The sequence below is a fragment of the Grampus griseus genome, assembly GCF_964374135.1.
Source record: "Grampus griseus genome assembly, chromosome: 1".
Lineage (NCBI taxonomy): Eukaryota > Metazoa > Chordata > Mammalia > Artiodactyla > Delphinidae > Grampus > Grampus griseus.
The window spans coordinates 22513837-22540717 of record NC_139017.1 but is presented as its reverse complement, the minus strand read 5'-3'; the positions used below and the strand labels follow the sequence as shown (position 1 = coordinate 22540717).

General features: G+C 37.7%; 1 protein-coding gene across 7 annotated transcripts in view; it reads left to right on the top strand.

Moving 5' to 3' along the window:
* Nucleotides 1-26881, top strand: part of ENAH (ENAH actin regulator) — a 156362-nt gene that overhangs the window by 65243 nt on the left and 64238 nt on the right. For all 7 annotated transcript variants that reach the window (XM_082652049.1, XM_082652056.1, XM_082652055.1 and 4 more), the window contains 2 exons: nucleotides 14778-14943; nucleotides 24395-24572. In XM_082652049.1, coding sequence (XP_082508175.1) covers nucleotides 14778-14943; nucleotides 24395-24572 — 344 coding nt within the window. The remainder of the gene's footprint in view (nucleotides 1-14777; nucleotides 14944-24394; nucleotides 24573-26881) is intronic.

Here is a 26881-nt window from a genome sequence, read left to right as displayed (position 1 = left end):
TGGCTGCGTTGGGTCTTTGTTGCTGCATGCGGGCTTTCTCTAGTTGTGGTGAGTGGTGGCTACTCTTCGTTGCGGTGCGCGGGCTTCTCATTGTGGTGGCTTCTCTTGTTGCGGAGCACAGGCTCTAGGTGCACGGGCTTCAGTAGTTGTGGCGAGTGGGCTCTAGAGTGCCGGCTCAGTAGTTGTGGCGCACGGGCTTAGTTGCTCCGGGGCATGTGGGATCTTCCCAGACCACGGCTTGAACCTGTTTCCCCTGCATTGGCAGGCAGATTCTTAGCCACTGTGCCACCAGGGAAGCCCAAGTGTTCAGTATTTTTTAATGTACTTTATAAATTATTGTCTAGTTTTATCAGTTAACTGAGAGGTGGTGTTAAAATTTGCAACTAATGTTGTGGAAGCGTTGTTCTCTCTTTAATTCTGTCAGTTTTTTCCCCCAGTTTTATTGAGATAAACTTGACATATAAGATTGTCTAAGGGGCTTCCCTGGTGGCACAGTGGTTAAGAATCCACCTGCCGATGCAGGGGACACGAGTTCGAGCCCTGGTCCGGGAAGATCCCGCATGCCGCGGAGCAACTAAGCCCGTGAGCCACAACTACTGAAGCCTGCGCGCTTAGAGCCCATGCTCCACAACAAAAGCCGCGACAATGAGAAGCCCACGCACTGCAACGAAGAGTAGCCCCCGCTCACTGCAACTAGAGAAAACCTGCGTACAACAACGAAGACCCAACACAACCCCCCCACCCAAATAATAATAAATATATAAATAAATTTTAAAAAAAGTTTGTGGAAGTGTAAGGTGTTGATTTGATGCAGTGATATATTGCAAAATAATAATTCAGTTTTTGCTTCATGTGTTTTGAAACTAATTAGATACCTGCACATTTATGATTGTTGTATCTTTCTGGTGAATCGAACCTTTTATAGTTTTTACAACCTGATGAAAATAATGTGAGGCAGAAAACTTCAGGAAACAGGTGAAATCTCTAATCAGTTGCTTCAATTCTTGTTAATGGGGGGATTTGCTAGGTTAGGGAAGGGACATGTTGCCAAGTGAAGTGTTTACCCGTATTTTTCCTTCTGTCACTGACCATTTCTAAATATACTTACTTTTGTGAGCTGTCATGCTGTTAATGAGGGTTTAGGTTTGCTGGTGCACTGGAAGTTAATCTTTGAAAACTTCAGATCAATTTAAAAAAAAGATAAGTGTGTAGATACAAGATATGAGCCTGTTGATTGTGTGCTCTTTATTGTGTGCTAAGTGCTATGTGGCATGTGAAATAGAGATTGTCTTGGCTTTTAAGTTTACATAAAACACTGTATTGTATATTTGAGGGTCGCTGAGAGAGGTCTTAAAAGTTCTCATCACAAGAAAAATAATTGTAAGTGTGTGGTGATGGACTTACTGTGGTGTTCATCTTGCTATATACACACACACACACAAATATCAAATCATTATGTTGTATACCTGGAACTAACATACTGGGGGAAGAAAGAAATTTAAGATCTTGGGGGACAGGCAAGAGGATGTGTGGAGGTGCTGTATTGGTTATTTATGGCAACACAATAAAATTACAGCAATATTTAGTGGCTTAAAACAACGCACGTTTATTATCACACAGTTTCTGTAGATTAGGAATTTGAGTACAGCTTAACTGGGTCCTTTGGCTCAGGGTTTCTCGACAATTGCTGTCAAGATGTTGGCCAGTCATCACGGAGGTGGGTGGGGTGGAGGGAGGATCTTCTAAGCTCATTTACATAGTTACTGATTGAATTTAGTTGCAGGCAGTTGGACCGAGGGCCTCAGTTCCTCCCCACAGTTGGCCTGTCACGCCAGCCTTTCCCACAGGATGGAAGCCACAGTCTTTTTGTAAATGAACCCTGGAACTGACATTCCATAACTTTTGCCATAGAATAGAAGCAAGTTGATGGGTGTAGCCCACACACAGGGGAGAGAGATTACACAAGGGCATGAATACCAGGTGGTGGAGATCATTGGGAACCATCTTTTTTGTTGTGGTTGGGAGGAAGGAAGAAGATGCAAATTATTTCTTATAATTATACTTGTAATAGGAGCCAGAAACAGCAGGGAGAAATTATAAACCAAAGTTTATAACTAGGAAGCTAATGGTTGTCAGTGCAGCCCAAAGAGTTGTCTTATAAAAAGAAATAAGAGTAGCAAAGCATCTCAAATAACAAGACATAACAAAACTTTAAACATTCGTTGTAACACGTTGGATTAATTCTAGACAATGTTACTGTTTGTGTTTTCTTTATTAACATAAAAATTTTGACTTGTATTAAGACATAACCTTCAACCAAATGCAAGTGGGATTAATAAATACAGTCTTATTGCTTGACAGACAGAAATACTTTTTTACATTTTCATGTTTTCTTAATATTTAAAGCTATTATATATTTTTTAAATTGTGGTAAAATATATAATACAAAGTTTATGTATTTTCACCATGTGTAATCACAGTTCAGTGGCCTTAAGTACATTCACATTGTTGTGTAACTATCACCACCAACCATCTCTAGAACTTTTTAATCTTCCCAAACTGAAACTGTACCCGTTAAATAGTCACTCCCCCTCCTTCCCTCCCCACAGCCCGTGAAAACAACCATTCTACCTTCTGTCTCTATTAGTTTGACTACTGTATGTCCTTTGTATAAGTGGAATCATACAGTATTTGTCCTTTGGTGTCTGGCTTATTTTAACTTAGCATTATGTCTTCATCGTGTTATAGCACTTGTCAGGATTTTTTCCTTTCTAAGTCTGAATAATATTTTATTGTATGTATATACCACATTTTATTTATCCATTAACCTGTTGATGGACATTGGTGTTTACCTTTTGGCTGAATAGTGCTGCTGTGAATATTGGTGTACAAATATCTGTTCAAGTCTCTGCTTTGGGGGCTGTCTCAGAAGCTGCTTAGCACAGGTGGGCATGGAAAGGAATTAGCTTTAAGTTTAATTCTGATGAAAAAGAGATCTCTAGCAGACAAGAGAGGTTTCTACTAGTTAAAAAATACAAGTGATAGATACCTAAGTAAGTTGTTTCATTAAACTTTACCAAGTTACAAATGGTGTTAACAGGTCTTTTTGTGAAAGACTGAGCTTTTCATAAAGTTTTCATAAAAAGTTTCACCAAAAACAAAACCGTTTCATAAAAGTTTCATTTTGGGGACTTCCCTGGTGGTGCAGTGGTTAAGAATCTGCCTGCCAATGCAGGGGACACGGGTTCGAGCCCTGGTCTGGGAAGATCCCACATGCCGAGGAGCAACTAAGCCTGTGAGCCACAACTACTGAGCCTGAGCTCTAGAGCCCTCGAGCCACAACTGCTGAGCCCGAGTGCCACAACTACTGAAGCCCACGTGCCTAGAGCCCGTGCTCCGCAGCAAGAGAAGCCACAACAATGAGAAGCTGCACACTGCAACGAAGAGTAGCCCCCGCTCGCCACAACTAGAGAAAGCCGGCGTGCAGCAACGAAGACCCAACACAACCAAAAATAAATAATAAATAAATTTATTTTTTTAAAAAAGAAAAAGTTTCATTTTGTTTTAATGACTGGTTTAAAGAATAATTAACTCTATGCACTTACTGTAATTTAAGATGATGATGTTTATGGTATTTTAGAAAATAAACTACCACACCAGATGTCCCTAGGTCTGCTGACCATTCACATTTTCTACAGTAATTTTGGATTCAGATTATAATTCAGGTGTGCCCAATTTTAGGAAAGTCAGCGACAGTAAATTAGCCACTTACCTAAGGTGAGATTTCTGGCAACTTTAACCGTCTAGAACTCAGCCATAAAATGGAGCTTTCTTATACTGTACTTCTTTTTTTTTTTTAATTATCACTTCATCCTGCACCACGTCTTTGATTCAGCAGAAATTTAGTGAGCTCCTGAGTAGGGGCTGAACACCAGCTAGTGTTAAATATATTAGTAAAACACAGCCCCTCCCCTCCCAATCTAGTTGGGAAGACATTAATAAATGGTTATAGTGTTACCCCTAGTTCAGTCTGTATTCATATTCAGTCCTTCTTTGTTTTCATTTATCTGAAAGGATCTTTTTTCTGTAGTTTTCGGTTGAAATTTTATCTTAATTTTCTAGTCAGTACTATACTAACTTGGATGAAAATAACTAAAGTTTCTTGTATTATTTCATTTTACCTATTCTTTTTGAAAAATGAGAGTGGTATTCCTCATATTAGCTGGTGTATTTTAGAGTTCATGTACTCTAATGCTAAATTGTTACATTGTATAGTAACAAAATCAGGGTAGTTAAAGATAATGGAATGGTGGGTGCTGTTCTACCATATGACTTGTCTTAAAAATCATGTTATATTTATATATTCTTCATTTGTGTGCATGCGTGTATGTGTGTCTAGTTTGATGTCTAAAAGGCTTCCCACAGATTTTGCCTTCATGTAATTCTTTGAAGAATGTTGAGGTTCAATTGGAAGGAAACTTTCCCTGAAGTATTAATTTTATGCATATGTTTTGTACTATCTTTAAAAAAAGTCTGTGATAGTCTAGATATGTTTTCTTAGTAGTATAAGGTATAATTTTCTCTAGTGAAGTCTTCAGAAGAATCCTGGTTTATTTCTACAAGAACATCAATTTCAGCAAATATACAAATTCCCTTCCTTTAGCTTCAACAAATATAACATGAAGTATAATGCAGAAATGATAGAAAACTTCTGAGGAGTTAATTTGATTGAACTAATATAATTGGTAGGTAGGCAGACTCTAACTCTCTTATTCAAGTAGAGTGATCGAAAGTCCAGACTCTGAAGCAGACTGCTGCTTTGAATCCCATTTCTGTCACTTCCTACAGTATGTTGTTTGGTCAAATTAATTCACTTCTCTGTCTCAATTTCCTATCTGTAGAATGGGAATATTAACAAGTATCTACCAAATAAAGTTGTTGAATAAATAAATGAATTAATAAAGGCAAAGTACATAGAACAGTGTGTGGATCTTCTTAAGTATTATATTCATATTAGTATTTATTTTTATTATTAGTATCATTATTATCATCACAACCCTGACTCAGTAATTAATTATATATGTCACTTATTTGTCTCTGGGTTTTAGGTCTTTATTAATGTAAGGAGATTTCTCTACGACTGCAACTGGAGATATGTCAGTCTATACTAAATACTATAGATAGTAAAAAATTAATAGATTTTCCCTCATTGATTTTGTTATGATTTTTGTGCTTGCAGTTAAGCAATACTTTGAAACACAGGCTCTGAAAATATTTATCTATGGATAGTTGTAGAGTACGGTCTCCTGAAACAGTTGGTTTTAATTTTTTTAAAATAGTGTTTTGCTTTTTTTTGGTTAACTAGTCTTCTGTATCACAGGAAAGGCAGGAGGGCTTGATTTACCTGGGCTTCTTCTCGGCAGCAGGCCAGGTTTCCTTCAGTACGTGCCCAGCCAGTTGCATGCAGAGACAGGTTTCCATCCAAGATTTTCTGTCTTAGTAGTTTCTTAGTTCTCTTTTTACTTCCTGCCCAATACGATTTCATTTTCTTTTCTCTCTACAAACCCTTATAAATTCCATCCTCGTTTTCTCCTCTCTCTTGTGGTTCTAAGAATATCAAAATAGTCGCATTTTCATTTTCTGTATTCTTCCTCTCTCTCCAGGTATATTGTTGGCAGAGGCAGGTTCTTTTTGTTGGCCAAGTCACATTTATAGGATTTTTCATGTTCTGTACTTATTCAAATAAGAGGTATTCATAATTAAAGTCAAATAGTACCATAAAGATTTTTTTAAAAGCTTACTCTTCTTCCTAAACATGCATAACTGCATGTAGGAAGTGCCTCCTTTCAGGTACTTTTTCTACATAGTATTTTACCTAATGATTTCTCCTTTTTTTTAAGAGACTTTTTCATCCTATGGGATAACCCAACAGATTTGCTAAAATGTTTTCTAAAACATGCTATCTTGCTTTAGATATATTGGTCATTTTCTGTGGTGACTGTGGATCTGTTATATGTTAGATTACAGTTGTACTTTGCACATGAATATAGATGTTATGGGATGAAGAGTTAAGTAGTGACATTGATCTTTTCACCTTTTAAAAAAACCTTTTAGAGGTAGACATAGAGAATGGACTTGGTGACATGGGGTGGGAGGGCGAAGCTGGGGCGAAGTGAGAGTAGCATCGACATACACACTACCGAATGTAAAATAGTTGGCTGGTGGGAAGCAGCAGCATAGCACAGGGAGATCAGCTCCGTTCTTTGGGGCAACCTAGAGGGGTGGGATAGGGAGGGTGGGAGGGAGACGCAAGAGGGAGGGGGTATGAGGACATGTGTATGCATATGGCTGATTCACTTTGTTGTACAACAGAAACTAACACAGTATTGTGAAGCAATTATACTCCAATAAAGAGCTATTAAAAAAAACCCAACCTTTTAGTATTTCTTAGAGAGATGAATGGTATACAACTCTGTGGTCTTTAGTGGAAATTTTGCCTTTCTACGTTATTGGAGCTACTGCCTCACAGATGGTTTTCTTGCCTTGCAGAAAATAAGTTTGTTTGCTGCCTTGTTTGTATCTGCTGTTTGTCAGTGGCATTCACAGAGTTTTCCCGTATCCTTCAATCAGGGAGCCAGGACAGCAGCACCTAGCTGTTGTAGCAAGCAGCACCTGCCCCCCGCCCCCCTCCCGCCATTCTTAGCAAGTTTTTTGGTTTATGGATGGAATATGAAAGGAGAAAAGCTAGTTAGTAGTTCACAAATGTAGCATATAGTAGAAGCTTTTGTATGTAATGTGATCTGTACGGGTGATGATGGTTGGTTAATTGATCTCAAGCTTGGTATCCTTAAAAATGACATGTACCTTAGAGCATTTTAGTCTATATTATGTTCATTCTGTGACTTTTATTTTTGATAAAGCTTTTAGTGTTAGTCTGGTGATGAGAAGTCTACATTATTTTTCTTTCCTGAAGCATGCCCATGTTTTACCTTCAGAGTTTCAGCTTTGGTTTCTTTAAAGTGGAGAGAGAACTTAAGATATATGCAGAGCATTCTCAGTATAGCAGTCTGCTAGACTTGTGTGATTCCCCCGTCTTTTATGTATATCTTACAATTTTTTAGTGACTCATCTTGATAGGAACTTAATTTTCATAGAATTTCTATATATTCACGTTGTATCCCTTTATATAATATTTAAATTGCATAATTACAGTACAAGTACACTTGGACTGAATATATTTGGTCACAAACACAGCTGACTTCTTAATAAGTATACAGCCTAACTGGGAGCAGAAGAGTGCGGGGTGATTAGAATAGTTTACTAGCTCAGAGCTGAGTGTTTTGAGTGCTAATGGTATGTTTTATAGATGGAAAGGAGAAGGTCTGAGATTGTCCATTTGGGCATTGGAAGTCAGAAAAGGGAGCTTTCACTGGCATGTTTTGGGGCTCTTACTCAAAGCTTATGGATTTTTACTTTTGACGGTTAATATTGCTCACTACTTTCCAAGTTAGTCCTTCAACAAATCTTAATTAGGAGAGATGAAAAGATACAATGCCGACCCTTCAGGGGTTTAATATGATGTTGTTGGAGACATGATATGCATAGTGTATTGTGAGAACCCAGAGAGTGAGTTCCTATTATATATTGAGGGAGAGAGGAAAAGCTTTCAAGAGGATGTGACACTTGTGTCTAAATTCTGCAGAACTGTCAGTATTGGGCGAGGAGGAGAGGTGCAGGTAGGTTAGGTACAGGGCATGTGCAAAGGTGTAGATACATGGACAAATATGGCATAATTGTCATTGCTGTAGTGAATACTGATGTGCCCCCAGTGGTGGGATGTGCCACCAGCAGCAGGATGGTAGAATGGTGTCTTGTACACATTTCATGCTACAAGTATTTGAAAGAAAGTATGAACGTTGAGAAAGACAGAGGCCAAATCACAGTAGACCCCTTGTGCCATGCTATGAAGCCAAAGTTTATCCTGAAATGAGTCTTTAGAGTGTCTTAAGCAGAACAGTGATGTGATGAGATTTGCTTTAGAAAAATTTCCCTCTGGAAGCACTGGGAAGAAGGAGTAAAATTGCAGTCAGGGATACCAGTTAGGAGACTTGAAATAAACCAGATGAGAAACCAGGGACGGCCCAAATTAAAGCTTTTGAGCATTGTGAGCAAAGGGAACTAATGAATTTAGAAGTTTTTAGGAAGTAGAATTGACGGGCCTCGGTGACCGAGTGCCTGGCAGGGTGAAGGGCAGGGAGGATGCTGGTGTGACCCCTAGGTTTGCAGGATGGCTGGAGTCTAGAGTGGTGAACTGAGAGAAAAAGCCTTCTATTTGTGACTCCTCTAGTGCTTAACACAATACAGGGCATGCTATTTATTGCTTACTTTCCTATTTGAAGAAAATACATGTTTATTAGTCCCTATTTGAGTGCATAATCTTTTATAACTCTAGGAGGCCATGGAATGCAGGTGTGAAAAATAATTGTGGAATTGAATTGAAATCAAATTATGTTTAAGCCTCATTAATGCTTGAAATGTTATAAAATTACAAGCTTGAGCAAAAAAAATTGACATCAGAGAATAAGGTGGAAATACTGTCTTTAAAATTACCAACTTTTTTTAAAAAATTAATTTTATTTATTTATTTTTGGCTGCCTTGGGTCTTCGTTGCTGCGTGCGGGCTTTCTCTAGTTTCGGCCAGCGGAGGCTACTCTTCGTAGCGGTGCGCGGGCTTCTTGTTGTGGTGGCTTCTTTTGTTGCTGAGCACGGGCTCTAGGCGCGCAGGCTTCAATAGTTGTGGTTCACGGACTCTAGAGCGCAGGCTCAATAGTTGTGGCGCACGGGCTTGGTTGCTCCGCGGCATGTGGGATCTTCCTGGACCAGGGCTCGAATTCGTGTCCCCTTGCATTGGCAGGCGGATTCTTAACCACTGCGCCACCAGGGAAGCCCTAAAATTCCCAACTTCTTTGTGTAATTTCTTTCTTAATATTTTATCTTCTGAATAACTGACATCTTGATTCACAGAGTGACTCAGTATCATAACAGACAAGATGCTAATTCTCTTTCTTAGAGTAAACTCTCTAAGTTGTTGGTAGTATAGCAGAGGTTATTGTATAGACCTTGATAACTTACTGCAGACTAGGCTCTGTCATTCGAAGATAAATGACATTCTCCTTTTCAAAGATGATGAATACATTTTTATATGTATGTAAAAATAAATTAATTGGGACCATGACTTCCAGTAGTGACATCCTTTATAGCATGTCGCATACTACTTTGGGAGTATCAGTAAAATGCTGGGTGACATAATTTTTCTCTTGCCTTTGGTGCTTAAAGCCCTCTAGTGGCTTCCCAATGCACTTGGAGTAAAATCCTAACTCCTTCCTGTGGCTCAGATATTACCTCCGCACAGAGTCCTCCTGGTGGAAAAATTAATGAATGCTATGGGAGGAGGGAGCAATTAATTCTGGCTTTGGGGACTCCACAAAGACTTAACAGAAGGAATGGTATTTGATCCAGATCTTGATGATCCAATTCTTGAGTAGGATTTTGTTAAATGAAATTATGTACTGAACGAGAATGTAAACAATGCCTACTCTGTGCCTAGACACTGCATATTCATGCTTTCTTTGACAAGTAATGGTTACTTTGAAAGGAAGTTGCTATTTTCAAAGACTTGGCTTTATTGCAATCTCGGTAAACAGCATAGACAAGAATAGCCAAGGGATCCTTACTCTGCTTAAATACCAGGAACCATTTCATTCACAGGTAACCTATAAAAATAAAATTGGGCCAGCATTTTCTACCATCATATATACCTGTTCAGGAAATTTGACTATATTTAGAAATGAATTTTTACAAAGCCACAAAATTGGATTGTAGTGTCATGGTTTTTATTTTTTTTTTAAAAATCAGCTGTCTTTAGCCTTCTAATGCCATATTTCATTTTTTAAAAAAACAAAATTAACATCAGGAAAATGAGGTATAATCAATTACATATACCATTTGCATTTGGTCATAAAATGAAATTTTTGTTTATAACTAATTTACTGCCTGATCTTCACAAAAGTACAGCTCAGTAATTTACTAATTTAATCTTTTATGTACTTCCTTTACTGACTCAGAATGTTGAAGGCTTACTAGGTATTCATTTTGAGCCTTGTTATAATTCAGGTAGAATGATAATATAAAGATTATAAAATTTTTGTCTTTTTTGCTGTGCTCGTTTAGATCTTTATTTTCTTTAATTTTTTCCCCTTTTTGACTCTTCAATAGCTGTGGTTCTTAAATCTTGCCTTCCTTCCATGTTACTTTTCCCTGAAAAACTGCACATATGTGAATTTCTGAAATTTCGTCATTTCAGAAATTCTCTCATTGACTTTCTCATCTAAAAATCCTCCTAGATAAAGTTGGAAATTCTTACCAGAAGAACCTCTAGCTGACCTGTCACTGCTCTGGTGCTTGTATAGACACCAACGTACAGGCAGTTCTGTTGTGACTCAGGCCAGTCATATAGTCATACATATAAAGCAGGCAGACTTATAAGTATTTCACTGGGCCAGGGAGAAATGGAAGAAAAAAAAAAGTGGGCAATGTAGAGAATTGTATGGAAAGCTAATTATTATATTTATAGTATATTACATTGTATTTATTTTGAGTTTTTAAGTTCCAAAATATCTTCATTTTAGTAAGTTATGGTGGTCCCCTACCTTACCCTGAAATCTCCTACCTGGCAAGTAGGCCAAAATACTGTCAACCCTGTTCTGTACTGATTCATCCAGTCGGTCTTTGAAGTTTATGGGTTTGTGAAATCCAAAACTGGGTACCACTAGCTTATTTTGTGCATACCTGTAATTTGGAGTTGGTATATTGAGTGGGAGTTTTCTTCTCAAATCAACAGTCTGTTCTCTCTTTTTTTTATTTTTTTTGCTGTACGTGGGCCTCTCACTGTTGTGGCCTCTCCCGTTGTGGGGCACAGGCTCCAGATGCGCAGGCTCAGCGGCCATGGCTCACGGGCCCAGCCGCTTCGCGGCATGTGGGATCTTCCCGGACCGGGGCACGAACCCGTGTCCCCTGCATCGGCAGGCGGACTCTCAACCACTGCGCCACCAGGGAAGCCCTGTTCTCTTATTTTTTTGATACAAACTGGGTGTCCAACAATTCAACTGAATTCAAACACTGACTTTCTGGAATTAGTACAAGATGCCATAGGTTGAGGGCTCAGTCCCACAAGACTGCTCCCACTTAGACCTGGCTGCTGTCAACTGAAAAAAAAAAGTACAACCTGACAGTAGTGAGTTAAGTAGTGAGTAAGTTTTATCTGGGGCCAAATGGGAACTATAGCCTGGGAGACAGCTTCTCAGAAAGCTCTGGGGAGCTGTTCGAAAAGATAAGGGGGAGGTCAGTATCTATGTGATTTTGGCGAAGGAGGATCAATCAAGCACACATTTTGGCAGAAGGTTGCTGCTAGTCACGAGGAGCAGATGTCTCTGTTAATGATTTTAGTGCTTTTCTAGATGTGAGAAGATGCAAGAAATTGGGCTCATAAAGTCTTCTGAAAATATCTAACTGTCTGAAGGCCTGTTCTGCCAGTTTTCCCCAGAGCACAGAGCACCTCATTCCTGATCTCCGCCCCGAACTCCTTTCAGGGGGTGTTGAAGGTCAGCGACTCCAGTGGCTTAGTGAGAACCAGATGGGAAGTGACAGTTTTTAGTTGGCACTGCCAGTGGGGTACTTAGGTTACCCACACTTAGGCCCGGCTGACTACAAATTCGGGGGTTCCCAAGACTCCCCTTCAGGCTCAATAATTTGTTAAAATGATTCCCAGAACTCAGGAAGGTGTTTTACTTACCATTACTGGTTTATCATAAAGGATACAACTCAGAAACAGCCAGGTGGAAGAGATGTATAGGGCAAGGAATAGAGAGCTTCTAGGCCCTGTCTAGGCATGCCACCCAACCAGCACCTGGATGTGAGCTCGATTGGGTGTTTTTATGGAGATTTCATCATGTAGGAATGATTGATTAAATCATTGGCCATTGTGAGTGAGACCAGTCTCCTGGCCCTTCTCTCCTCCCCAGAGGTGGGGAAGGGGTGAGACTGAACATTTCTACCCTCTGATCTTGGCTTTGTATGGAAGCCTAGAGTAATCTCATTAGCATACCAAAGACACTCTTACTGCTCAGGAGATGCCAAGGGTTTTAGGAGCTCTGTTCCAGGAACCTGACAAAGACCAGATATATTTTGTTACACCATAGGATGTGTGTCTCTAGTTGAGGAGAGGTCCTCAGGTGTGTGGAAAGGAATGGAAAGACTTGGCTTGGTCGCTAAGAGCCCACTGGACAGCGCCATTCCTTCCTGGCTGGGCCTTGATGTGGCTTCTCTGAGGGCCGGATGCCTGGTAGAACTACAGGGTTGTTTGGGTCTTAGCTTGTATCTTCACAGTTTGCTGCATAACCCGCGTGGCTCTGACTATACCTCCAGTGACACTTCAGCTCTTACCCACATCTTATGTTTTTCTTCCCTTTAACCTTGACTTCTCTTGGTGCTTCTTGGTTTTGTTTAGAGTTAGATTTGTATCCTTAACATCTCAGTTTGAAGATTTCTTTTCATCTTCATTAGAAAACTAATCAACCAGTTTTTGTATTTTTGGCCTTTCTTGGCTACCTTGATACGTTCATTTAGAGGTGTCTTTGTTTCTGTGGTTATAGGGAAATTGAAGTGACTAGACATTTGCTTGCTGACTAAGTGGTTTATATATATCTTGAATAATTAAGCATTAGTCAGAGCTATTCAGTTAACTCGGTGCTTCAGTAATTTGGAATGTCTCCGGCATCCCACTGTAGAGCAATGAGGAAGAAAAAGGTGGAGGAGAAAGTTGGGACATTTTATTTAACTCTCCTGGTTTTAGATTTCTGGTGTATCTTTTTTTTTTTTTTTTTTTTGAGGCATGGAATAACCTGATTTACAAAATAGGGGTTCAACTATTGCTTTAACTTCTATGATCCCAGTGGAACTTCTTGAAGAGACATTATTTCTTGAACCTTGGGGAAACATCGTGTATGTCCAAAAACATTAATTTTCGAACTGGAAAATACTGTTCTGTACTAATTTACAGATTTGTTTATTGAGTTGTTATTTACAGTTAGTTAGTAAATTTGTTTCTTGGATTGTATGCTGTAAGAGGCACTTTGCCTTAGCTTGTTTCTTTCTATAGGGTTATGTAAATTTTGTCCCTTAACAAGTATTTTTGTTGTGAGCAGTTGAAGAGATTTCAACTGCTGTGCTGACAAAGGCTCTTTAATCAAGCTTTTAAAAATAATTCAGGCTTTAGTCATTGCCTCGTTTTTACTCCCAGAACTAATTTACTAAAAAAAATTCGGTGCAGCATAAAAATTTAGACAGTACCACTGGGTTTATTTCAGTGTTTGTGCTGCACAGGTATTGTTACAAGTTTTTGTAAGATTTAGCTAATGGAAAATTACAAGCATTTATAACCCCACTGTTCTGGGTGGGTTTATTGCCCGGTGCTGTGACCTCTTTAGGTGTCATCAAGTCACACAACAAGTCTAGTAAAGCACAGACATATACTGTTGAGAGATGGGCCAGAAGTGTGGGTAAGCAGGGAGGGCATGAAAGCGACTGTTTCCCAGGATGTTGGGGAAGGACCCACATGATTTACTGTTTAAAATCTTGAAGGCTAAAATTGGTGGAATGAGCAGTGCTTTCATTAAAAGATGGGGTTGGATGAGCTACTTAGCATCTCCATTAACAGCTGCTTAAGCAAGCATCAAGATAAGTCTTCTATATGGAGATTGAGTCATTTTAATTCGGTTAATAGTCAGCATGGAGTTAATATACCTGTTCTGTAGTTCACTTTTGGTATTTCATTTTTAAAAAATAACATATGGTATAAAATAAAGTAAAATTCCAATCAGTCTTTTTTGCCCAGTATTATTTTGGAATATATTTGAAAGATGAAACTATCGCTTAATATAGAATTAAGATCATCTCTACATTTTATTTATTCATGTATCTCAGTTTCACTTGGTAACAAATAATTGAGATGAAGCTGAGATTTAAAGATTCTATCATGGAGTTGGTCTTCTTTTCTTCAATATTTATTTGTGAAGCTTAGAATTTAACATCTAGAAGAATCCTTAGAAATCATCTTATTTTACTTCTTCATTTTTAAGTGAAGAAATTTGAAACATAAGATGTTATCTTGCCTGAGTGGAGAGTCAGGGACTGACTGTCTCAGTCACCGGGCTGTCCATTGATTGCTAGTGACCACTCCATATCTCAAGGGGCAGAAGAGCCTAGCAGAATTTGTTATATAGACCTTGAAGCAAGCCTGATGATAAAAGTAATTTTGCCAGTAAAGAGAGGTAATCACAAACAGTTCACCAATATTATAAACATATGTATACAGTTAAATAATGATTAATTTATATTTGTAGTTATATTCAGTTTAATGAGTGTATTAGATCCTCAGATTTAGAAGAAAATGTTTCTTCTATCTAAGTGCTCTTTGTGGATCCTGATCTCTTTCTGGTCCCTCATTACAGTTCATTTTTTGGTCTATCTTCCCCATCAGACTCTACCCATAAGAGCAGGAAGCCTCTGTCTTGTTCATTGTTTCTGTTTCTAGCACCCAGTAAAGCACTAATTGTTGACCAATTGCTCGGTTAGCTAACTCTGGTTTATATGGCTATGTGGGAAGCTTAGCATATTTTAAGTCTCTTAAAAGTTTGCTTTTCTTCCCCCCTCCACCCCAGTGAACAGAGTATCTGTCAGGCAAGAGCTGCTGTGATGGTTTACGATGATGCCAATAAAAAGTGGGTGCCAGCTGGTGGTTCAACCGGGTTCAGCAGAGTTCATATATATCATCATACAGGCAACAACACATTCAGAGTGGTGGGCAGGAAGATTCAGGACCATCAGGTAAGGGTCTATTAAATTCTTAACGTTATCTAGTATTACACAAGGACTTGATACATTCAGTACTTTAAAATTATAGACAAAAAGAGTTTCTATGGGACAAAGGATATAGGTTTGCCTTCCCACCCTCTCCACCTTTTATAAAGCCTGAATTTAGATGAGGATTTAGAACTAATTGTTCAAGAATATAAATCTGAGTTTTTCAGTTATGAATATTCTTTAGATGCTTTGGCCTTCAAACTAGCTGGGTTTTGGAATCCAAAGTAAATTTAAGACAAACTAAAATGTGAAATACACTTAAGTAACAGAGTGTGTTTAAGGAATTCATTTCCCACCAAAGGTATGGGGTTTGGGATTATAGGAAAGAGTTCAAAATGTAAATAGTTTCATAAAATATTGTTAAATTCATATACGATAGAAAAATTGTAGGTATTAAGGTTGCCGGAATAGTTAGGCTTTTGTAATTCATGTCTGCCATGACAACTAAACTTTTACTGATTCCCTGCTCTGGATTTCTTAGAAAGGTGACTGGATTATCTGATTACTCGGAGTTCTTGAGCCTTAACAGATCAGGAGCAGTAGATAGAGGAAAATACAAATAGGGTCTTGCTAGTATTAAGTACATGCTAATAGCAGTGAGGACTTTTATAAAGAACAGATTTACAAAATACTTTTTTTTGGCTCTGGTAAGATGGTAAAATCAACCAATGTTAAACATATGCAGGGAAAGTGTAACACGTTTCCAGCTGAGTTCTTACAAGGTAGGTCCCTGCATTTCCACTAGGAGACAGGGTGGTGTAGTGTGGGGTGGCCAGATGCTGCAGCAGCCCTGTGTTTTGGGATGGAGATTATGAACTGGTAGTATCCAGGGACTTAGATTTTGTGGCCTGTGAGAGGCTGGGCTTTGAAACCAGTATCTCTGCATAAAGCTGAGCCTCTTCAAGGGGCTGCACACCATAAAAAGAGGACTTAGAAAAATCCTCCGAATCAGCACAGGTAGGCAAAGGAGTTTGTTTCTGTCTGAGCTGGTTTAGGAGCTCCTCTGAAAAATGGGAACCTCCAACTTCACTTACACAGCTCCAGTCAAGATATTAACCAATACTGGTTGCAGGCCAGTGAAACTCCTAGGGCACCTGGCAAAAACAAATGCATTGCTCCCCTGGAGAGGAACTTCTAAAGACCTGAATCAGTTTGCCGAAAGGCAGGTCACTGAATTTAGCAAGTGTAACTATTAGTACTAACTGTCCCAGCCTGCCCTCTGTCCTCTCAGGCTCCCTTCTCTTTCCTGTGCCCTCGCCCCCTACCCTGTTCTTTCTCCTCCCTAGCCTCCCTCCTTTTGCTCTCTGTGCCTGTTGCTCAGCCCTTCTCTGGTCTCCAGTCTCTGTACCAAGAACCCTCTCTCCCTGGGGGGTATCCAGGTCATTCTGAGTACTTTCTCTCCCCTTTGTCTTTCCTCCAGCAAAGTGTCGCAGCGGTGAGTTAGGCCAGAGACAAATTGAATACTTCCTAAGATGCTACTATAGAGAAAAACTGGAAACTGGACGACTAGAACTTTGTAGACATTATCGAACATTTTAAACACAACATTCCAAACTAGTAGCTGTAAAATAAATTTTTGGTAAATTCAGTGAATTGGTCATTTGATAACACTGATGAACAAACCTAAAAGTATCTAAATATTGGCAAAAAATAAAATGAATATTTAAAAATAATTGGATCAAATCATTATTTGTAAACTTGAAATGAATATAATGTTATATGTCAGTTATACCTCAACTGAAAAAAAAATTAGAAATCTGGGTAAGTCAGGCAATTTCCATATGAAATACTGAAATTTTTATTCATAAGAGAAGTAAACTATCCTATGACTTCCAGTTTTGACAAATGGAGTGTTTCTTAAAATACTGGCAATTTAAAAACACACTTCTAAATAATTTGTGACACTAAGATGAAATCATTATGAAGATTAGAAAATGTTTAAAAATTAAGAAAAACCAACCTGGATCTGAGTGACAAGATATTACCTATAGAAACCTGTGGGATGTCTAAGTTGTCCGTAGATGGACCACCCACCCCCTGTCCCCCCGTTTATTCTCATATCTGCGAATCTTGTTTCTGTTTTGTCATGTTTGTTTGTTTGTTTTGTTTTTTAGATGCCTCATGTAAGTGAAATCATAGCGTATTTGTCTTTCTTTGTCTGACTTTTTCAGCATGATACCCTCTAGGTAGATGGACAAATCTTAATGGTATATAATAAGCAAACCCAAAAAAGCAGAAGGAAATACTAAAAATAAAAGAAAAAATAACTAATAAATAGAACTTATTAACACAAAAGCTGCTTCCCTGAATAAATTGACAGAATCAAACAAAAAAATTAAATTATAAATAAACAATATTAGGGTTGGAAAGAGATATCACTATAGTTATAGTAAGGAAATAAATTATAGTATTATGAACAGCTTTACACTAATAAATGGGCCATTTTGTAGAAAAATGTAATTTACCACACCTGGCAGAAAAGTATAGAAACATAATAGACCTCAGTCATAAAATGTATCAGTAGTTAATAACCTACCCCCAAAATTAAGAAAAAAAGGAGGGCATCCAGAGCATTTATAAACAAAATCTAAAAACCTTCAAGCTATTACCTGTTTTATGCAAACGGTTCTAAAGAAGTGTTTTATGAGGCTAGTATAATTTTGATATCTGAGACATAGAAGAGCCATTTGAGAGAGGAAACGTATAAGCATGTTTCACTTAAGAACATTGATATAGATATAAAAGTCCTCAATAAGATATTAGCTGACCAAATGCAACGATGTGTATGGGGGAAAAAAAAGACCACCAACTTGACCAAATAGGATTTATCTCTTTATCTCAGTAATGTAAGGATAGTTTAACATTAGATAACCTATTAATTTGCTAGGAGAAAACCTGTAAGAAACAAGAGTCTCAGAAAAAGCATTGATAAAATTAAAATCCATACATAATAATCCTCAGCATGTTTGGCATAAAAGTGAGTTTTCTTAAGCTGATAAGGATGAATTATATAATCATATAGCAAACATCTTACAAGATAGTTCAATGTTGGAAGGATTTCCATTAAACTCAGGAATAAGTTTGAGGATTTCAGCTTTAATCATCTTCATTTAGTATTGCAGAAGAGGTAACCTAGTAATATGAAGATGAAGAAATAGAAGCAATAAGGATTGAAAAGGAAGAAACAGAACTGACCTTATTCGCTGATGATATAATTGTCTACATAAAAAATTCCCAAGAGTATCTGCAGATAAAATATTAGAACTAATAAGATTGTTCAGCAAGGTTGCTGGATATAACATCAGTATATAAAAATCAGTAGCATTTGAGCTTCCCTGGTGGCACAGTGGTTGAGAGTCTGCCTGCCAATGCAGGGGACACGGGTTCGAGCCCTGGTATGGGAAGATCCCACATGCCGCAGAGTGACTGGGCCTGTGAGCCACAACTACTGAGCCTGCGCGTCTGGAGCCTGTGCTCCGCAACAAGAGAGGCCACGATAGTGAGAGGCCCGCGCACCGCAATGAAGAGTGGCCCCCACTTGCTGCAACTAGAGAAAGCCCTCGCACAGAAACGAAGACCCAACACAGCCAAAAATAAATAATAAAAATAAATAAGTTAATAATAAAAAAAAATCAGTAGCATTTTTCTAGAACTAACGATAAGCAAATTGAAAATATAATTTTATACAGATACTGCTTAAAGTAACAAAAATGATAAAGTACCTAAGAATAAATCTAATAAATAATTGGTTTCTTTTCATTCCAGAGTACCTTTTTTCATTTCTTAATGGTTATCAGTCTGTTCTTAGTAGAAACATATTAGTATAATTCATTAAACAACATCTAAACTTTCTGTACTAAGAGCCATTAAAAACAATGACCCACCATTTATTTGTAAAATTGAGTATGTACAAATTATATACATATATATGAAAAGCTACCATTTTTCTCCTTAATACTTGAGTGCCTATTATGTTCTAGGCATTGTAGTTAGGTTTTATATAGATAATAATTCCTGACCTTGAAGAACAACGAAGTAAAGAAACGGGATATTATGCATATAAGGAAAACAGCACAGTTAGTTGTTGCATTTATGACAAATCATTGTACAGTGAGGGCATAAAAGAATGATCACTTTGTTGAGAAGATGGGGAAGAGGGTTGTGGATGACTTCATAGACAAGATAAGCTATTGAGCCACGTCAGAAGGAAGTATAGATGTTTACATGCACGGTTTAATCTGTTATGATCAGGCTAAAAATGGATGGTGTGCGTAGGATGGAAATCACTAATCTAGATGCAAGCTCATTGGGTTTGAAGTATTAGGATTATGAAGAAGTCCAAACCTGATAACATCCTTAGTGGACATCCAATAAACAGTTATTATTAAATGAAGGTATATGCATCCCCCTTGACTTTGAAAGCTTTTTGAGATTATACAGCTTTTTTTTTTGCAGTATCGGGCCTCTTACCGTTGTGGCCTCTCCTGTTGTGGAGCACAGGCTCCGGACGCGCAGGCTCAGCGGCCATGGCTCACGGGTCTAGCCGCTCCGCAGCATGTGGGATCTTTCCGGACCGGGGCACGAACCCGTGTCCCCTGCATCGGCAGGCGTACTGTCAACCACTGCGCTACCAGGGAAGCCCCGAGATTATACAGCTTTGTCAATCCTTGAAAGTTAGAATCGAGTGAAATAATTTGTTCACATTTTAAAATTTCTATATTGGAAAAAGTGAACTAATGATTTAGATAATTCTCTTTTGATTCCAGTAATATTTTCCTCAACTTTTTCTAATATTCCGTCACTGAACAAGTTGAAAAAGTGAACATAACTATCTTTTTTTGCCTGCCCTTTTAATCTATTTGCCAAGCAGGGATATATATAGATTTGCCTTAAAATTTGGTTTATAATTTTCTGGTAATGTTAAATTCTAGCTTTGGGTTTCTGGTAGCTAAGGATTTGTGACCTCCCCACCCCCCAGCCCAATATGTATAGAAATCATATGGTAAGAGGCGATCGTATCTTTTTAATTGTAGTAAAAATAACAAAATTTACTGTTTTAACCATTTTTAATGCATAGTTCAGTGACATTAAATACATTCATATTGTTGTGCTGCAACCATCCCTGCTATTCATCTCCAGAACTTTTTCATCCTCCCAAACTGAAACTCTGAACCCTTTAAACAATAATTTTCCATTTCCCTCTACCCATAACCCCTGGCAACCTCCATTCTCCATTCTATTTTTATGAATTTTACTGTTCTAGGCATTTCAAATAATTGGAATCATACAATATTTGACCTTTTATATCTGGCTTATTTCACTTAGCATAACATCTTTAAGTGATTATATTTTAAAAATTATTGTCAAGTTTGGGTATTGGTGGATGAGGTAATTTAGATAGAGCCTCTCTCTGTGAACCAAAACAGTTGGACAGAATATTTAAAAGAAAAAAGTCTATTTGGAGAGCTTACATGGCAATGAAGAATTATGGGTCCATGACCTAAAAGCAGAAAGAACCAGAGAAGTGAGCCCAACTTGGGACGTATGTTTACCTGGAACCACATATCAGTTTTGAAAGAGGGGACTGAGTAGCTGAACAGAGCTTTTGGAAGATCCCTGGGACTAGTAGAACAAAAATTATAAGTTAGGGCCTGCTAATGAGGGGAGGGTTGTCTTGGTAATCCCTCAGGCCATGATTTGGGACCCAGAAGCCCCATACCCTGGGGAAGAAGTTTGACTCCTAAGTAGACTGGCATTTACAGGAACTGATACTCAGCCTCTAATGACATTCTAATCACTTTTGGATTAAGGTAATTTGAGATTGTTAGTTTCCCTAGCTGCTTGTCAGAAACAAATGTAAATCTTCCCTGGAAAAATAGAACATCATTGTAGGCCTCAAAATTTCCATATAGTTGTCCATAGACAATGTCTGGCATTCAGTCAAAATAACCAGAATGCAACGAGACAAGAGGAACAGTAATAGAACAGACCCACTGGGAATCCAGTTAATGGGATTACCAGAAATTGACTTTAAAATAACTGTGCTTAGGGCTTCCCTGGTGGCGCAGTGGTTGAGAGTCCGCCTGCCGATGCAGGGGACATGGGTTCATGCCCCGGTCCGGGAGGATCCCACATGCCGCAGAGCGGCTGGGCCTGCGCCTCTGGAGCCTATGCTCCACAACGGGAGAGGCCGCAACAGTGAGAGGCCCGCGTACCGCAAAAAAAATAATAAAATAAAATAACTGTGCTTAATATATTCAAGGAAATAAAAGATAAGATTGAGAATTTCAGTAGAGAACTGGAAACTTTTTTGAAAAAAGAGCCAAATGGAAATGTTGGAATTGAAAAATAAAATAACTGCTATTAACAACTCAGTGATGGGTTCTACAACAAATTAGAACCCACTAAAAAGAATTAGTAAACTGGATATAAGTCAGAAGAAAATGTTCAGTCCGAAGCTGTGATGTTCTGAGAGAGAAAAATATGGACATACGAAAAAGCTTAAGAGACATAGGAAATACAGTAAAAAAGTATAAGGTATACACATATGTTATTGGAATCCCAGAGGAGAGGAGAGAATGGGGCAGGAGCAGTAATTGAAGACATAATAGTGAACAAGAATTTTCAGAAGTGATGAAAGGACATCAACTTAGAAATGCTGTAAATCTTAAATGGGATAAATACAAAGAAAACCACATATAGACCCATCATATTAAAATCACTGTAAACTAAATTCAAGGTGAAACTCTTTAGAGCAGTCAGTGAAAAAAGGACAACTTTAAAGAAGCAACAATAAACTGTCAGCTGACTTCTCGGTAGAAACAGCAAAAACTTAAGAGGCAGTAGATTGCAAAGAACTAAAAGAAAATACGTGGCCACTTAAAGTTCCAAACCTGATACAAATAGTCTTCAAAAATCAAGGTGAGGGCTTCCCTGGTGGCGCAGTGGTTGAGAGTCCGCCTGCCAATGCAGGGGACACGGGTTCGTGCCCCGGTCCGGGAAGATCCCACATGCCGCGGAGCGGCTGGGCCCGTGAGCCATGGCCGCTGAGCCTGCGCGTCCAGAGCCTGTGCTCTGCAACGGGAGAGGCCACAACAGTGAGAGGCCTGCGTACCGAGGGGGGGGAAAAAAAAAGGTGAAACAAAGGTATTTTCTTACAAGCCAAAATGGAGATAATTCATCACCAGGAAATCTGCTTCGAATGAAATTCTAAAGGGTGTTCTTCAAGATCAGAAATGGTCCGAACAGAAGCTTGGAGAGGGCAGAAGGAATAAAAAGCAACAGAAAATGTAACTATTGGGTAAATCTTAAATGATCATCAACTGTATAAGACTACTAATAATGTTTTATGGGGTTTAAAATATCAATGGAATTAAAACACCTGATAAAACTAGTGTAGGACTCCTAGGATGGGCATTGGAAGAAAGGGAATGTTATTGGAGATGAAGTATTGTAAGTCCTTGTATTGTTAAGGTAAAGATAAAAATACTAGTTTTTATTTGTCTTTGATAAATTTAAGGTACCTGTTGTAATCTCTAGGGCAACCACTAAAACAACAGTGAAAACATGTATAACTAGCAAGCTAATAGAGGGGACAATAATAAACAACTCTAAAAGAAGGTATGATAGATTTAGACCCAAATTTATATATAATTTACATTAAATGTAAATGGACTGAACACTACAATTAAAAGCAGAGACTGGCAGATTGGATAAATAACACAAAATTGATAGTATAAAATTATAGCTGCACACAAAGGACTGAGAACAGCCAAAGCAATATTGAGGAGAACAGCAAAGTAGGAGGACATACTCTAGTGGCTATCAAGACTTACTATAAAACTACAATAATTAAGGCACTGATGTTGGCTCTAAGATAGGCATATTGGCTAGTAGAACAAAATAGAGCCATTTAGTCACTTCATTTATGAAAAAGGTAAACCTGCAGCAAGTTAATAGATAGTGCTGCATCAACTGGACGGCCATATTGAAACAAAAAGGAAACTTGAACCTTATATCATACCATAGGCATAAATCAATTCCAGTTGGATTGGAGACGTAAATATGAAAGTTAATACAATAAAGCTTCTATAAAATAATATGGGGATAACATTTTCATGACTTGGGATTGAGAAACATTTCTTAAACAGGTTACAAAAAAGCATTAACTATAAAGAAAAAGATTGTGAATTTGGACTGAATAAAAGTTAAGAACTCCTGTTCATCAAAAGACACCATTCAGAGAGTGAAAAGGCAAGTCACAAAATGGAAGAAGTATTTGTAACACATAACTGATGATCCCAACAGTGAGATCATCCAGAATATGTAAAGGACTCTTACAAATCAATAAAGAAAAAGATGGACAACTCAGTAGGAAAATGGGCAAGATTTAATTTAAGCAGGTATTCATAAAAGAGGATCTCTAGATAGCCATTAAAACATGAAAAGGTGCTAAATCTCAATATTAATCAGGGAAATGCTAACTAGAACCACAACGATGTAGTAGTCATACCCAGTAGAATTGCTGAAGTAAAGACTGACTATACCAGTTACAGTGTTGTACTGTATGTGCAGGTGTGCAAGCTCTTGTATACTGCTGGGGGAGTGAAAATTGATAGGACCGATTTGGAAAGCTACTTTGAGTTTTCTACTAAAGTTGAACATATATGTATGGCTTGTAACAGTTCCACTCCTGGGTATGTGCCCAACAGAAATGTGTGCTCATTTGGTGGACATTTGGTAGGATGTTTATAACATTGTTATTTTTAGTAACACCAAGCTGGAAATAATCCAGATGTTCATTAATGGGAAAATGGGTGAATAAACATAATTTGTACAATGGGATACCATGGAGCAATGAAAAAGAATAAACCACAAGTACATGCAACAAATAGATACCTCTCATAAATAATTTTGAGGGAAAGATGGCAGATAAATTACAATATGTATTGTGTAAGTCCATTTATATAAAATCCCCAAACCTACAAAACTGACCTTTGATGTTAGAGGTAGGACGAATACCTTTTGGGAGGCGGGAGGAGTTGAGGAGGAGGTTTTTGATGTTAATGTCCTATTTCTTGATTAGGGTTTTGGCTACATGGGAGCAATCACTGAGATACATGCTTATATTTTATACACTTTCTGAATTTATAATACCTCAGTAAACATGTTCAAATATATTTAATGAGGGATATAGATTTTCTTTCGTTTTGCTGATTTACTCTTTTAAGGCCAGCCTAACCTCCATCAGACTGTTACTTCTGCAGACTAATTTTACCCGAGATAATTGTTTTAACCATTTTTTGCCAAGGTGTGTCAGGAGCAGGTTTGAATGAATATGTCCAATCAGGCTTTGTTGACGTTGTTGATTTTGCCAGTTATTAGCTTGACTATAAAAAGAATTACTGTCTTTTAGGTCGTGATAAATTGTGCCATTCCTAAAGGGTTGAAGTACAATCAAGCTACACAGACCTTCCACCAATGGCGGGATGCTAGACAGGTGTATGGTCTTAACTTTGGCAGCAAAGAAGATGCCAATGTCTTCGCAAGTGCCATGATGCATGCCTTAGAAGTGTTGAATTCACAGGAAACAGGTAGGGTGTCCTCTGGTTACTTGTTTTCTTGAACTGAAGTGTCATGTATATATTAAACCAAATCTTTTCTGACCAACTTTAAATCATGTATGTATTTGAAGTGATTCTTGAATTTCTCTTGTTTTCTACAAAAATGTGAACTTTTGGTTGTTGATGATAAAAGTGTACTATAAAAGGATAATCTTATGAGACTGTTAGTAGTTAGTAATGTTTTAACCTTCTCATTTGAAGTTATTTAGTTTGTTTTTTTCCGATCTAGAACCTCAACTTTCATTGCAAGGACATGAGACCCAGAGAATATGCAGTGGATTGAATATGCATATTTGTCATCATCTTATTTTTTATGAAAAAAACACATGTTATCTCAAACATCTTTTTTAAGCCACTACTGAACTTCAAGTAGGACTATCTACTTCCTAGTAGATAAAATTCTAAAAGTTGTTTAAAGATTTTTTGGAGTGCCCTCAGGTGGTACAAGCCATGAATTGCATGTCCTCTGACACTGCATCGTGGTCAGAAAGATGTGTAGAAATAATTCACATTATTTAAAAAAAAACACAGGATTTAAAACTGTGTATGTATCAGAGGTGAGCTCTGTTTTTATTTTGGCTTAAAAAAATAGGAAAAAATATATCAATTTGTGGTTCTCTCTTTGGGGAGATTTTTATAATCAGAAAATTAAGGTTATAATAAAACAACACATATGATTACTCTTGTCTTTGTGTATTTAATAGCAATCTTATTGATATAAGCATGCCATAAACAAAATTTATATATTTTAAGAGGAAAGACTTATAGTTATATTAAAATTTGGTATTTTGTTGAAGGTATAGAATTTCAAAACCTGTTATAGATACTTTAAATTTTATACCTTGCCCTATTCTAAAAAGGATTGAAACATCTAGCCCATGTGTTAGTCTATTTCACATATGAATTTCAGAGTAAGAAGACCCTTTGGAATCTTGCTAAAACTACATTATGCCTATAGGTAGTTTATATTAGATTTTCTTTTGAGGAAATTAGTATCTCTATAAATAATTTGTACATAACTCATATCTTATCTATTTTGAGAAAATAAATCACTGGAACTTCTTTTGGTTTGTCAGTAAGTCCAGAAAATAGCATAGAAAAGTCTGCTCGTATGTACAGTCTTGTATGTAGATCATCTAAGTCATTGTACTTTTCTTTCAGTCATCAGTATTTTATCAACATTCTCCTGTAGGTATAGAATTGCTTTTCTGTTGCCATAGTTTTACCATAAGGAAGCAACTCTAATTGTGGTTCTTAATATCTTAATTAAATAGATCAACTACATAATAAATAATTAAAGGACCAAACTTTAGATCTAAGAGCACATGTATGACAATAATGTTTGGCTTCTCCGTGTTTGGAACAATGTAACATTACTTTTATTTCTGAACTTTCAGAAGAGTATCCATGGATATTGGGAATTAAATGTTACTAATTTAAAGTGGTTAAAATTATTATTGTTCATCTTGTCATCAATTTTTTTTAACCAATTGGAAAAGATTGTTTTTATTGGTGTATAGTCATATAATTTGTTTTCAAAATGCAAATGCTAACTAATGTTTTTTCCTTCTGATCTTGATCTTTTGAAATTAATGAGTCTTAACGTGGAGAGACTCAATTACATTCTCTATTGTAAAATTTCCACATTATAGAAAGTTTAGTAAATGGGAAGATCGCCCATCATCTCATTAGCTACACAAGCATTTTGGTAAGGCAGAAAAATTGAATAGATTCTTCTCAGATAATTTTGAAGCTTTATTCTCTTCTCTGTCACAGTCTCAACTTACCATGGGCTGAGGAAAGAGAGAGAATGGTGGAAGAAGTTGGTCCATCCTAGCCATCTCCTTGCATCATGGCCCCAGTCACTGGCAAAGGAACTTTTGGTTCTGTAGCTTTTTCATCAGAGAAGACAAAGCATATAAAATGGCTGATGTTCTTTATAATCTGATTTATTTAGAAAGTGACTGTTTTTGTAAATTACTGTAGTTAAACGCTGTCTCTGATTTTTGATAGCATTGATTGGCTTGGCAGTGGAGGCATAGGAGGATTTAGATGATATGAATCAGAAGTGTCCTCAGGAAAGGATATAAACTTTTCTGTAGATCTCTGAAGTAGGATAGGTATGTACCCCACCCCAGAGTTATTCAGTGGGCCCCTCCTATCCACCTAAACAAACATACCCAATAATGTCACCTCTCATCTTGAACATCTTTTCGCCTTCCACAGCTGTTTGCTTTGGGTTCATAGCCAATTCCTTGCTAAAACCGTCTGTTCTCTTC